The sequence below is a fragment of the Carassius gibelio genome, chromosome B7, assembly GCF_023724105.1.
Source record: "Carassius gibelio isolate Cgi1373 ecotype wild population from Czech Republic chromosome B7, carGib1.2-hapl.c, whole genome shotgun sequence".
Classification (NCBI taxonomy): domain Eukaryota; kingdom Metazoa; phylum Chordata; class Actinopteri; order Cypriniformes; family Cyprinidae; genus Carassius; species Carassius gibelio.
The window spans coordinates 12479553-12493265 of NC_068402.1; the positions used below are offsets into that span (position 1 = coordinate 12479553).

General features: G+C 42.5%; 2 protein-coding genes across 6 annotated transcripts in view; both read left to right on the plus strand.

Annotated features, from left to right (window-relative positions):
• The window catches only part of plekha7b (pleckstrin homology domain containing, family A member 7b), a 144606-nt gene extending 135474 nt beyond the window's left edge, over positions 1-9132 (plus strand). The window contains exon 31 of the mRNA XM_052562386.1: positions 8987-9132. The gene's annotated coding sequence lies outside the window, so the exon portion shown is untranslated. The remainder of the gene's footprint in view (positions 1-8986) is intronic.
• Positions 2243-13713, plus strand: part of LOC127962727 (transcription factor SOX-6) — a 103652-nt gene continuing 92181 nt past the window's right edge. The window contains exons 1-3 of one of the 5 annotated variants that reach the window (XM_052562394.1): positions 2243-3580; positions 8984-9230; positions 12503-12713. In XM_052562394.1, the coding sequence (XP_052418354.1) occupies positions 3504-3580; positions 8984-9230; positions 12503-12713 (535 nt within the window). In that variant the 5' untranslated portion in view covers positions 2243-3503. The remainder of the gene's footprint in view (positions 3581-8983; positions 9231-12502; positions 12714-13713) is intronic. The other 4 variants (XM_052562390.1, XM_052562391.1, XM_052562392.1 and 1 more) reach the window with 4 other exon arrangements.

The following is a 13713-nucleotide window of genomic DNA, read 5'->3' on the forward strand; positions in this document are numbered from 1 at the left end:
AGGAGGGGAGGGAAGACCTGTGCCACACGTCCCACAATACTTATCCACTTATCAAATATTTGTCCGGCCTTCGCTACCTATTTACTTTCCCTCTGTTTGCATTGCTTATTCAAATCTCTCTGTGCCAGATACAATGTTACCAAGGACTGGATGTGACGGTCTCTTTTTCTGACCACGGTTATTCACCTCCTCACTGTCAGAGGGCACATGGACATTTTCTTTTGTTTTATAGTTTGCTTTCAATTTTCTCTTTCTCGCAGCCTCTTTCTGACCAAAAAGCGCATTGTGCTCGTCTGCGTTCTTGCTCATAAATACGTTAGCATTCTGAGTTGCTCTTTGCGTCGATGGCAAACAGAAGTGGTGTTAATTTGCTCACTGCTCACTCACTCTTCCCACAAATCCTTTGCTGAATGGCCCAGCTCAAAATGTGTATTTGTTTAATATGTTTTTGATTGATTCAGTGATGATGATCCATAAAGTCAGTATTGAGAACACACACACACACATTCAGGAGCACAAAAGGACTCTTTGTGCTGCTGGCAAGCACGGTTTGTGAATTCGGGGAGCAGGGCTGAGATTACTTGATTATTTCATACAGGGGCCCAGGCGAGTCACAGAGCCTGGTCCCCGCCGCATGGAGCAGGATGGCTGTGGCGACGGCGAACCACAACAGAGACAGAGCCCGAAACCCAAAAGCAATGGACAGCAGCCAGAGACAGATACACACCACCCCTGTCACACACTTGCGGTTTTTTAAAAGAAAGCAATTTAGATAATGATTTCATTCTGAAAGCCTGTCATGATGCATGCGTCTGCTCCTGCCAGGAAAAGGAGAGCGGGGCGGAAAGAAGGAAAGAAAGAGAGACGAAGGTGTTAGTCAACATGACTACACTTAAGTTCTAACTGCTTGCGGCTGCTGTGTGGATCGTGTTACCGAATGGAGCAGACCGTTGCAATGCTACTTACAACTGGTTGAGGAAGCCCGTCAGACTTTTTTTTTTTTTTTTGCAAGACTGCAGTCAGATATTTTTCCAGCTTGTTGAGAACATTTTTAAGACACTACTGTGCTATTTTATCTGAAATGTGAGCATGTGAGCTGGTCAGACACATGGTTTAATAGCAGACGGATGAGACGTTTTCTGTATCAGTCAGTGGCTAATCCAGTAATGTGCAAGATTTTCTGGCCTGGGTACAAATCTACGGCACATTTTTCTGTTCAACCATGCTTGTCAGCCCCTGGTTTTATTAGGCCGTGGTTCAGTGTGTTTCGTATTCACTCTACCGCTTTTTCCCTGTGCCTCTCCATCTTAGCATTGCTAAAACATCAACCCTTCATGTACTCTCTGACTCAGATTTTCGTGGCAATTACACAGATCGATGGATGGACTCTCCCTCTCACCCTCTCTGTTCTCTCTCTCTTTCTTATTTTTGTATCAGCTGTCAATCATGTGGGGAACTTCTAACCACCTCCTGACAGACATGCCAGAGTGCCAGCCGTTCGTTTAGCAGGAGCTTTTATTCAGCCTCCTTCATCTGACCTGTCACCACGGCCACACACTGTTGCCCATGCTTTCCATTGAACGGGGCGAATAAATTAGTTGCAGAGGTTTAAATCGGCAATCAGTGTCACTAGGCCCAACATAATAAGGCTTAATCATAGATCTTCAAGATGTGTCCTGGCTGACCCTTGCGATTTGTCAGGCATCTTTACATGGCCTCATCTGGGTGGAGCGAACGTACTGCCCCGTTTTGATTTTTCCAAATGACGTGTCGCATGAATTGTGGCCTTTTTGGCATCCACTCCCGTTACTCCCTGATCCTGTCTTCCTGTCTTTCTTTACATGTGTAATGTCAGTGAAAAAATAATACATTTCATAATTATTTTTTGTTATAAAAAAAAGGTGAGGACACTAGAGAGAAGAGAGAACACTGTAAAGAGGACAGAGAACGCATGAAAAGGGCAGTTTAGGATACAAAAAATAAAATAAAAACTTGGAGACTAGTGAACTGAAAAAGCATCAGAAAGCATCCACCGCAAAAAGCATCCAGGTATTTCCTTAATTTTCTTCCTTCCAAAAAAAATCCTATTTATAAAATGAGAATGAAAGGGAACAAAACATGGTTTCTTTTCATTAGAAGTAGCAAATTTTCCAATTTGGTTGACTAGCGACTGGCGAAAAAGAGAAAAAAAAAAGCTTCCTATTTTTGGAAAAGAAAGGAATTAGGGGGACAGTGGCTGGAGAAAGCAGGGCACTGTGCGCCGGCATTCCAGATGTCCAAACGACAGTTGTACTAGCCCAAGTTTTTCTGGGCACCGGGTGCCAATGATGACCTCATGAGCTCCAGGCTCAAGACTGTAGTCATACAGTTCTCGCTGACACTGTCTTGAATAGCCCTCAGCCTTTCATGTGTCCATTCATTCTCTCCAGTCCTCTGGCGGCAAAATTACTCCCTCATAATTAGCCATTGTCCCCGTTTTTGGCTAGTCTGAAAAAAAAGTTTTTTTGGCTAGTCACTTTTGTGCCCTCCCCCAACCCCCAATTTTAAACTTTTTTTTGCCTGTCTATCACTCCTCCATCTTGCCTAATATGTTTATTGTAAAATTAAGCAAAATACAGCCCCCTTCCTCCCTCTATCTTTAGCATTCTCACTTCAGTCTCTCTGTCTTCTGTCCTCGTCACAGTGGACTGTGGGAGATTTTACACTCGATTTGTTGACTCCTTTGCTTTAAAGTCGGCCGCTCTGAAGAAAAGTATCTTTATAAATGACATGACCTGTCCCTGAATGGTGCTTTGTTTACTGTTTTTCCAAAAAGGGGCCCCCACTATATTTCATCTGTCAGAGTTGCTTTTCTTCCCCCCAACAATGCTTGATTGTTTCCACACACAAAAAAAAAAAAAAAAAAAATTGAGAGGGACAGAAAGAGTAAGAGGAAGAGAGAGAGAGAGAGAAAGAAACAGAAAGTCCAGGTTCCACAGACAGGAGAATTCTGTATTATATTTTCCTGCCAAATTCCGATCTCTGTTTTCCTTCCCCTGCACTCACAAAGGGCTCATAACTTACTGTCAACTGTGAGGGAAACCACAAAGCTCCACTGTTGCTCTGCAAATAGGCTGTGTTGCTTGATGGCTTCACTGGCTGTAAAGTTTGCTTAACTGCAGCACTGACACCCGGCACTTTGGGAACTGCCGCCCCGTAAGGCCCTGAGTGAGGGACGGAGAGAGACGGCGAGCTGCTTTCCTTGCGTCTAAGAATCATCTCCGGCCGCACTGGGACTGAAAGAGACACGCGTGCGAGGGAGACGCTGTGTGTGTGTGTGTGCATGAGCGGAGGAGCTTAACAGCTGCTCTGCCGGTGGCTCCGTTCGTGTGTGTGTGAGTGTACTTCGTTCAGCGTGGCGTCGGATGTGTTCTGACAAGACGTGCTGTGGCTGGGACGAACGGCCTGTCTGTGCTCGAGTGTTTTGGTGTGTGTTTGTGTGTATCAGAATTTGAGGAAGTGTTATGCCATCCAGCTCTGAAGTGGTGTGTGAAGAACAGAGAAGGACAGGAGCGGCCAAACAGGCTGAGGGGGACAGTATGTGAGTGTACACACCTGATACACACTCATTCACACACACATCTCACACTCACAGTGGGTACAGTGGCAGGGTGTTTGAAAAAAGGGATTTTTCCTTTTACAGTTCTCTTTATTTTATTTGCTAAATTCTTACTCAGGTTTTGCTTGATGTCTAGAATGCACTTTTAGAAAATACCGAATTGGTGTTCTTGTAAATTGGCTGTGTGTTGTATTTTAAATGGAGCGGAGCAACAGTGGAAAGACGGTGAAGGAGTGAGTGATGTGTGGAAGGGTTGTGAGGTTAACATTTATTGACTACAATTTAAACAGTGTTTTGAAGGATTTTTCACAAATTTAGAGGTGTCTTAGCATCACTATCTATAAATGTGCAATCATTAAATCATTATCATTAAATTAGATTTTATTATTTATGTCTTCCTCTTCATTGAATAATAATAATAGTAATATAGTGTGTTTATTTCTATTCTGGTTATTTTCAATGCTGTTATTACAAACAATAATTCTATTAATTTATTTGTTTACTTGTTTGGATTAGAGTGTCTTAGTAGTACTGTGTGCTACACTCCTGTCCATTAAATTACAGTTTAATTCTTATTTGTTTCTGTAATGATGGTAATGATGATGATGATAACTATTTTTATTATTTGTATTAACTATTATTATTTTATTTACCTATTATTTATAATGACTTTTTAAAATTATTTTTATTTTTATTATATTTTATAATATTTTTATTATATTATATTATTATCATTATGTAATTTTAATGAACTGTTGTGTTTTTATTTCTACTGTTCTAAACCATAATTTGTTTATTTACTTATAAATCAGTTAATAATTATCAGTGAAATAGATTACCAATAATATATATATTACATTTAATTAATTATTATTCTTTTTTTTGTTAATATTACTACTCCTACTACTGAGAGACAACTTTCATTCCTTCTGTCTCAGGTGATTGTTCATAGATGGGTAGACTGCTCAGGTACAATGGAAGGTGATAATTTGAAGGTGCTAAACAGCTACAGCAGGGATGATAATTTTCCAGCCCAGGTTTCACAGGTGACAGAGGGTTGATTATAGGAGGTGAAGACCTTGAGAGTCTGTGCCGTCACCTGTGTGAATTGCTGTCAGTGAGACGCTCACACAAAGAGACATATGCGAACTCATGCCACTGTATGTCTCACACTCTTGTTCTCACTCTCTGTGGGACACCCGGTCATGTGTGTACAATCTCTACAGTCATGTTTAGTATCAGTGAGGGAGATTATTATATTCATTCTATGTTTAGCATTGTACTGTTGTTTGAAAAATAAGTATCAGTGACTTCTGTGTTGCGTAACTGAATGCTCACCAGCCTTTATGGCTGCAGCAGCTGCTGTTGTTAAGAAAAATTCTGAACATAAATCATCAGTTTTCAGAAATTGTCAGGGTGTATTTAAAATTTTGAATGGGTTATTACTATATATTTTTTTGTTAGTGTTGTTTGTTTCTGTAGTAGTGTTGCATGTTATTATAAACCTTGCCACAGGAATATTACACAATACAGAGTTGCTTGTTTCTTCTGTATTTTTACGGATTTCCTTCCAGACTCAAATGCTTCCTGTTACACTTTGAATAACTGAGTGTTTGGTTTCAGATTTATGATCAGCCTTTTAAACTCTTGTTGGAAAAGTTTTTAATAGCAAAGTTTTACATTGCTACAACTTTCTCTGTCCTACCTTTATGTTTCTTATTAGCCTGTTTTTTGTTATTAGCATGTGTGTATGTTAACTCACACATGCGTACTTGGTTGTGCGAGCGTGTGCGTGCGTGTGTGTCTGTGTGTGTGTGTGCCGTTACCCATGGAAACTTGAAGCCCTGTCATAAAGCAGCTTTTGCCATTTTTCTGCTCACCCATCGTTAGCTCCTTCAACAATGGCTCTCTTGTTTTACCCTCTTTTATTTGATTATTTCTCTTCATATAGGTCTGGGTGGTGGCCTTCTAATATTTCCTTTCAGGAGTGGCTGGTGATTTAGGGGTTCTGCAAAGGCCTGTGGTTTTGAAGGGGTGTGGGGTGACCGAAGGGAAAGGAGCAACAGTGACACCATAGCTCAGGAGTTACTTATCGCCATTGTCTATAAAAGGGCAACAGAAAGACACGGCAGAGACAGAGGAGCGGGGGGCTTCTACCGATTGAGAGGGGCGAAAGCGGATATCCCAAGACACATGGCCCCTCCAGTCATGAGACCCCCTGAGGAACACCAGCTCAGGGTGTTTTCTAATGCCACTAACCAATTAAACAGAGGTCAGTGCGTGATGAAACGTTAGCAGTGGCAACAATTCATGAGTCGAAGCATTCCAGGCTACATGAGAACTCATGCCGAGAACTTAACTCCTAATCCTCATAAACGTATCACAATATTGTCAGCTATATATGGGGCCTTTCTCTCTCCCTCGGACTGCCAAAAGACAGGCTGCGCTGCCCTACACTTATTGATTGGTTTGGTTTGTTAGCCGTCCATTGTTATTGTGTAATCAGGCCTGAGCGGGAGAGGGCTGACAGGAATTCATATGAGGCCGCTCTGGCTTCGCTGATATATTCTCTGCTTAATATGCACAAAGGCCAACAGATCGGACTTATTTACTGGAGAAACAGATTGAATTATTAATAAGAATAAAAGGAAGCGCTGCGGTGGCTCGCTGGACTGTTCCGTGAGTGTAAAACAGCGTTTAATTTGATGAAATATGATGCCGTCAAGGCTATTTCCCCTCCTCTGTCAAACGCCACATACTGTAGAACCGAAGCAGGTTTTTGTTTTATGGCTCGTAGGAAGGAATTAAGTGATTTTGAAGTGCAGGAATCAGGCCTTTATTCCAGCTAAACGGCAGCCGCATTGTTCCGTTCTCAGCCGTGGGTGCAGATTAGCCGGGTGGATGTGAGTGGGGCAGTGGGTGTTATGGTTGGGAGGGATTGAGGGGCAAAATTCATGAACCCGGCACTCAGGGGCTGAGCTGCCCTCCCAGCTCTCCTAATGAATTATTAACTCCAACTGACAAATACAGTTACGGGGCCCTGGCTCAGATCTGTTGCGTTTTGGAGTAAAATTGCTGTAGACACATGTTACTGAAGGATAGAGTCAGCCCCTCTCACTCTCGCTATCATGCCTCAGCAGTTTGACTGATGGCTGGAGACTGGAGGGAAAGGCTTGAGAGGCTGAATATTTTAGAGGTAAAATAATACCACTTGATTTACTGTGTAATACAAAAGAAGTGCTTTGTTTCGCTCGCAGTCCATTGAAGACGAAGGTGGGGGTTGTTGTGCTGGAAGCTCCAGCTCTTTGGATCCATGAATAAAAAATAGAAGCAGAATGTCTCGGCCTCTCAAAAGCACGCCTTTTCTTCTCGTCTAGCCGTGGCACACCCCTTCCGCACGCTCCGAACTTTGCTCTTAAATTTGATTTTCAATTAACGCTCTACAATTTTAGAGATCACTTTCTGTTTGATATAATTACAGGAAACAATTTATTGGCTGATTAAAATTGAGGCCTCAGTCTCACTAAAGAAAATAGGGGCGCGGAGCGGTCTGGGTCTCCGGTGCCTTCCTCTGCGCTAACTAACAGACTTAGCTTGTTTGCACAGCTGCGATATCCCGCTTGATTAACTTCCATTGACTTCCATTGACTTCCATTGTCCACTTCTGTTAGCTGCCACAGAGCTCTTCTAGGACTTTGCGGATGTGTTTGTGTTATTATTATTTTTTTTTTGGTAAGCATAACAGTTATTAATACAGAAGCTAGCGTGAGACAGTAGCAGCTTGAGTAGTTTTTTTTTATTATTTGTTTAAAGCTCACTTTCCGAACTGTATTAAACAATTCATATCGAGAGTGTGAGGCTTAAGTGCTCAGCCATGTGTGCAAACTGATGGCACGTCTTCAAATGAAGTAGTCATACTTTAAAGGGCCTGAGTGCAATTGGGCCTGACAGCCCGTTGCAACCCACACATCCCTCATTCGCCGAAGTGCACAGCCGCTGCACGCACCTGAACAGATTAACTCGCAGTTTGGTGTTAAAATAATCTCTCCCGGTGTCAAATTTGTTTTCGTCCCACGATGAGCCACATGCTGGAATACTTGGCAGGACTGGGAGATGGAGTTCTGGAGGCACATTGAGCTTCCTTCATTACCCAGCCTGCCTCTCTCTCATCTCCCCTTAGTCTCAGTGGGCAGTGGAAGGACATTAGCTCACCTGCAGCCCTTGACCTAGAACGCCCATACCCTTTGTCCAGGCTAATGTGGCTAGCGACAGCGTTTTGGCTATCTCTGCCAAGCCTCTCATAGATCCTGGATGTTTCAGGCTCAAAACAATGAGTCTGAAACCCTGTGGTCAGCAGACGGTCGTGTGTATGTCATTGTTCATGATGTTATGATTGCTGGCTTGTCTAGTGTAAATTACTGTCTCAGTACAGTCAATTTAAAGGCCGGTCGGAAAGTTGTGCTTTGGCCCATTCTCAACTCACCATATCAGTTGCAGCCTTTTGATTAAGTATTTAAATCAAGCGCTTAATTCAATTAGCAGGTTAAGTTTTTCCTTAGCAGTAGTTTTAGAGTATTTTTTATTATTATTATGTTTTATTTTATTTTCACTATAGTCCAATTTTAAATTTCCTGGAGACATACTTTTGCACTGAAAAGTTGAGTTTGTGGGTGTGGATAAAAGAAACTTCGTTGAGTTTTACGCTGTATGACATGATGACTTTTGTTTGAAACAAATGAATTTACCAACCCTATTCTGTGAATTGGAAATTCGCTATAAATCTTTGCAAAGTTACCTCACAGCGGTCACAGCAGCCTACTCGCATTAATCCTTATGTACAATTGCAAAAGCAGAAAAGCACAATTACAACAAAACGAAGGAAAATGGCACATTTATAGACTCAATATGAACGTAATGATCAAAATCCCATTAAGTGTCAGCGTCTCAGCGTCAGCGCTCTTTTTGTGGTTGGTGGCAGAGTTAGCGCTTTAATGAGAGCATGTTATATGGTATGGTAACCCTCTTAGCGCGGTAATCAGGCGTGGGGTGGGGGGGATTGGGCCTGCCTCAGGCAGCTCTCCAGCCGTAGCTCAGCACGTCCATTTACATTAAACAAAGGATTAAGAGGGACCCCAGTGCATGTTGTTTCTCCCGCACTGATCTCAGAGCCATTGATAGGATCTCCCCAGCTCTGATACTGGTCCAATCGTGGGGTTAGATGTGGCACAGAGGCTCAGAACAGCAGCCAAGTTCATATATATGTGATGTGATGGAGCTCATACAGAATGGAAGCTGAGATCTAGCATTTCCTGTCTGACATTTGCAAGACTCCATTGGAAGTTCGACTGTTTTGGGACTAACATGTCTTCTCTGCTCTTCTCTCAGCAGAATCATGTCTTCCAAGCAAGCCACCTCTCCGTTCGCCTCGACCCCTGACGGAGGCGAGGATGGAATGAATCAGGAGCGCATGTCCTGGGAGAAAGAGGAGAACTCAGAGTCACTAGTTAACCCTCAGCTGCCCCTGCACAATCTGCTCCACAACAAACCTCCCCTGGAGGAGCTCCAGCCAATCAGCAGCAGTGTGCCGCCCGAGTCCGACTGGGACAGCCTGATGTCAGCCCAGCAGCGCATGGTGAGCCCCACTGCCAGTGTTTCATAGCTCATTTACCTGTGCTAACACAGGCTATGTGTGTTTTTAACTTTCTAATGAGCTGTAGATGAAAGATTGCATTATTAAATATGGTTGGCAGGATTCAGAGAATGAGAACTGTCTGGTCGAGATGATTCGTCTAGAACTTGACAGATATTTTCCATTTGCGACACAGCCTTACAGCATTAACACAACATGGAGTAAACCTCCAGACGTATCCCACATCTATTCTCTCAAAACAGCCACATACATGCACTCTGTACCCCTGTAGAGAGGAATCCTCAACCCAAGGACACAGCTAGAACAGAGCAGGCCTCTCCGGAACGCTTTTGAATGAAGACTTAAGACTTTGCGATTTGCCAAGGACTCGGCTTTGAAGTTTAAGTCCCCCACAAGTGCCTGGAGATCCCTCACACTGTAAAAGTGCAGGAGAACAACGTATTGAATTGCATTTCACGTCAAAGCGGTTTTATGAATCTATAAATAAAGGGACAATGAGAAAGCGGGACTAGGAGTGGGAATTCGATGGAGTTGAGGGAGCCACCCCCTCCTCCGTGGTGGTCTCTCTAGACCATAAGGCATAGAGCCCAGACGGGAGACTGACAGCCACTTATTGTTCGATGCTTGTAAAAGGGAACTCTCCATAAACCCTCCCTCTGCTGCTGCTGCTGGCCCAGAGCTAGGTGACTCCGATCGGCCCCCGAGGTCTGGACTCCCCTGGCCCGACAGCATCCAGACCCCACTTTAATTAGCCTAAAAATTTTGCTGTCATGAGAGGCGCTTTGCCTTTTCTTTATCTAATTTGTTTGCATTCCATTGGTGGGAACATCACAACATGTGACATCATCAAATGTATGTGAGAGACAGAAAGATGCACTATTGCACCCATAAGAAAAAAAAAAATCAGTTTTTCTTTGAAATCTCAAATATTTCTTAAGGCTGGTTCACACGGCAGGATAATTGGGCCGATTTTAGCCCCGATTCAGCCCATTAATCTGTGTAGTACGTAACAACATTTCTATGAGATAAAACAACAACTTATCTCCATATCATGATATAGCAAGTATAGTCCATGCTCGCGTTGTCTCCACCTCTTTGACCATCTTTTTTTCTTGTTTTTCTTGTGTTTTTTTTTCCGTTAAAAACAAAGAACAAACTATGGCCACTGCATCCTCTTCGTCAGCCATGATTGTTTACTCTAAAGTCACGTTTGATCTCGAGGGATTTTGCGAGATTTCCCGTCTGACCTGGGAATGCTCGGGAGTCAAATCGGTTCGTGTGTGATGTGTTGATATTGCCGTGTGGCTGCACACCACACACGGAACGACCAAAACTGTTAGACCCGTGATTTTTTATCGCCGTGTGTGGGGTCTCTCAGGTTTGGAAAATCGGCCGACAATTTTAAAATCGTCCCGTGTGAACCAGGCCTTAGCAATCAGATTCAATCTACTGTTGATCTAAGATAATTGTTTTTTTTTTTTTCATTAAACAGGTTTTCAGACAAATAAAAACATCAAAAAAAACAAAAAAAAACAATACAGATCCTCACATGTAAATGCAGAAGGCTTTAGCACTGCTCAGGTGCTGATTCCTAATTAGATTACAGAGAGCTTTTGTGATTGGTGTAATTAGAAAGGCATTTCAAAGAACTGTTACCGCACTGCTGTGGTTGGATATGCGCGGGATGATCTCTGGGTTTCCTCTTGATATAATGAGGGAAAGCATATGAAAAGTTAATTGTGCTCATTTGATGTTCAAGAGCAGCTGCTTGTTTGATTTGCAGTGAGCAATGCATTCACGCTCGCTTGTCTTCACAGGAGCAGGACATCCTGTTGTTGAGTGAGGCTTTTTGCTTCAGTGGAGTTCGCTTCAGCACTCACCTGATAAATACTTCACTATACTTTATATAAAAACGACTGTAAATGTAATGTGAAGCATATGTAAACTCTTAGTATACTATATCATGCATTAAGATCTGGTATGTCAATATAAGTGTAGAGACATTAAATAAAATATTTGTACAGAGTCTAAGTAAGAGAGAGAATTGTCTCATGGTAATCCTAATGTTGCCTGTCTGTAAGCAATGCCATATTTGTGTGCCTTGCAGAAAATTGTTTTGCTCAGTTCATTTGTACAGAATTTGTATTTGTGTACAGAAATTGTATTTCTCATTCATAGATCAGGAGACTTAGTACATTTTTCCAGTTATGTTTCATTTAGATATCAGTTTGTTTTAGATGTTACTATGGGGGGCCTTTTCTGCCTCAAAAATTATTTTCCTCTCTTTATTTCTTTTTCAATTTGGTCGTTGAATAATTTGATCGTATATGTTAAAATACATATAAATGACTGACCTTGGCAGACTTTTTTTTTTTACTTTTTACTTGCTCTCTTTTACTTTTGTTTTCTTGTACAAAACAATTGAGATATTCTAGGAATCTCATCTGTAAATTTGACTTCATTCTTGTGTTAGCAGAGCCTTCAATCTATGCCAGCTGATTTGTGGGATTTCATTCCATGTGTCGCTGCCACATAATCACACTGCCCTAATGCCCGTCTGTGCCCTGCTCTCCAAAACATACACCTGCCAGTTTTTCTCTCATTGATGGAGCAATACTACGCCAAACTCTTTTCTGTCAGTACTCCCACTCCACTCGCTGATGTGCTTTTGCACTTTATTTGTACAATCACTCGGTAGTGTGTAGACTTACTGAGCCCAGTGTAGGATCAGACAAACAGATCGCTTCTCCCTTTCGTTCTGTTTTCCCTCTCTGTGCAGTCGCTCGGGGAACACTGAACTATCAGCTGCAGACAGAAGCCCAGTTAACCACTAAACCACACACAGGTGGGACCGCAAAACAACAGCAGCTTGAGACAGGGGCCAGATTTACGATGGCCTGGAGGGTTCCGCGAAGAACAGCCACCCACTTGAGAACCAACAAATTACACCGCGCTCGAGCTCGGCTCAAACACGCACTCGTAACCTTTGCGAAGGAATTACAGCAATGACAATTGTGAAGAGAAAAGAGTTGTTAAACACCATTTATCTGCTCTGTAATCCTAAACTCACTTTCTCTAATATAAATGGTACGTCTTTAGCACGTTGCAAATTTTTAAAGAGTTTTTACATTTTAAATGTGATTAAATTGCTCTCTTTTTCGTACCCTGACAGTTCTGACAGTTTCTTATGACATAAAGAAAAAAAGTTAAAAAAAAACCTCAGTCTTCTCAAACTCCTTTGTGTTCTCCTGCAGGAATCGGACAGCAATAAAGTATGTTCCTTATACTCCTTCCGGAATAACTCTACCTCTCCACACAAGCCAGAGGAGGGGGCCAGGGAGCGTGGCGACCTGCTGAGCAGTTCAGCCTTCGGAACGCCAGAGCGCCGCAAAGGAAGCCTGGCCGATGTGGTGGACACACTGAAACAGAAGAAGCTAGAGGAGATGACAAAGACAGAGCAAGACGGTATGGAAGGTTCCAGCATGTTTGTGCGTGTCCAGATTTAGGAATTTACGTGTATGTGAGCAAATGTTCTTTTCCTCTTAGTGAGAAGCGTTTTTTGGCGTGCGTCGATCTCCTCAGTCACTCTGTTTTCCTCGTTCGCCTTCTCTCCTTCTGTATAATTCTGTATTCTTTCTCCTTCGACATAATCCATCTCTTTTCTCCCACCGTACACACACACACACACACACACACATGCAGTCTTTTAACCTGGGAGGACTGACGTGGCTATGTTTTCCAGTTTGTTCTGAACCGAGTCCAGTGTGACAAAGAGTGGGTGGCACTACCCCTCAGCTTAAGTGTGGTCTCCGAACGATGCCAAACCAAACTCTCAGACCATAAAACACACGCCACGACCTGACGCCAGGAACATTACCTTTTTATTCTTCAGTACAGACGACAGCATTCATGCCGCAAAATTCATCTACAGACCAACTCAAATAGCTCCAAGAAGGCTTTTTTCTTCCATGTGTTTAGGGCCCAGAAGTATCCAAGGATTTGGCAATTCAATTTGAATGATATAAAATGATATGAAATACATATGTATAGTGTAAGAATATTGTTATATGAAGGATTTATGCATGCGGGCACATTTAAGTTGTAGTTTCTGCAGCAAGTAAAACTCCAGTCCTGTGGCTGAAAGGAATATGTAGTTAATTGATACAATTTCTTATTTTGTTTTATTTATTTTAAAGTAATTTTAATGAATAGTTTGATGCAGATCATGCCGCAGTGGAGCGAGTCCTCTGGGAGAACGACCGAAAAGCAAATACTGGAAAGAGTTGCTGAAACGGTTCCTCTCCTCGTAATTAGTGTAAAGCAGAAACCTATACAATCAAATATTACACACACACACACACACACACACACACACACGCACACACACACTTAGACAGGATTGCTCCTTGGGGAGATACCAGTCTCATTTAAGCATCTAGGGAGCTCTTAGCCCGAACACTTGATC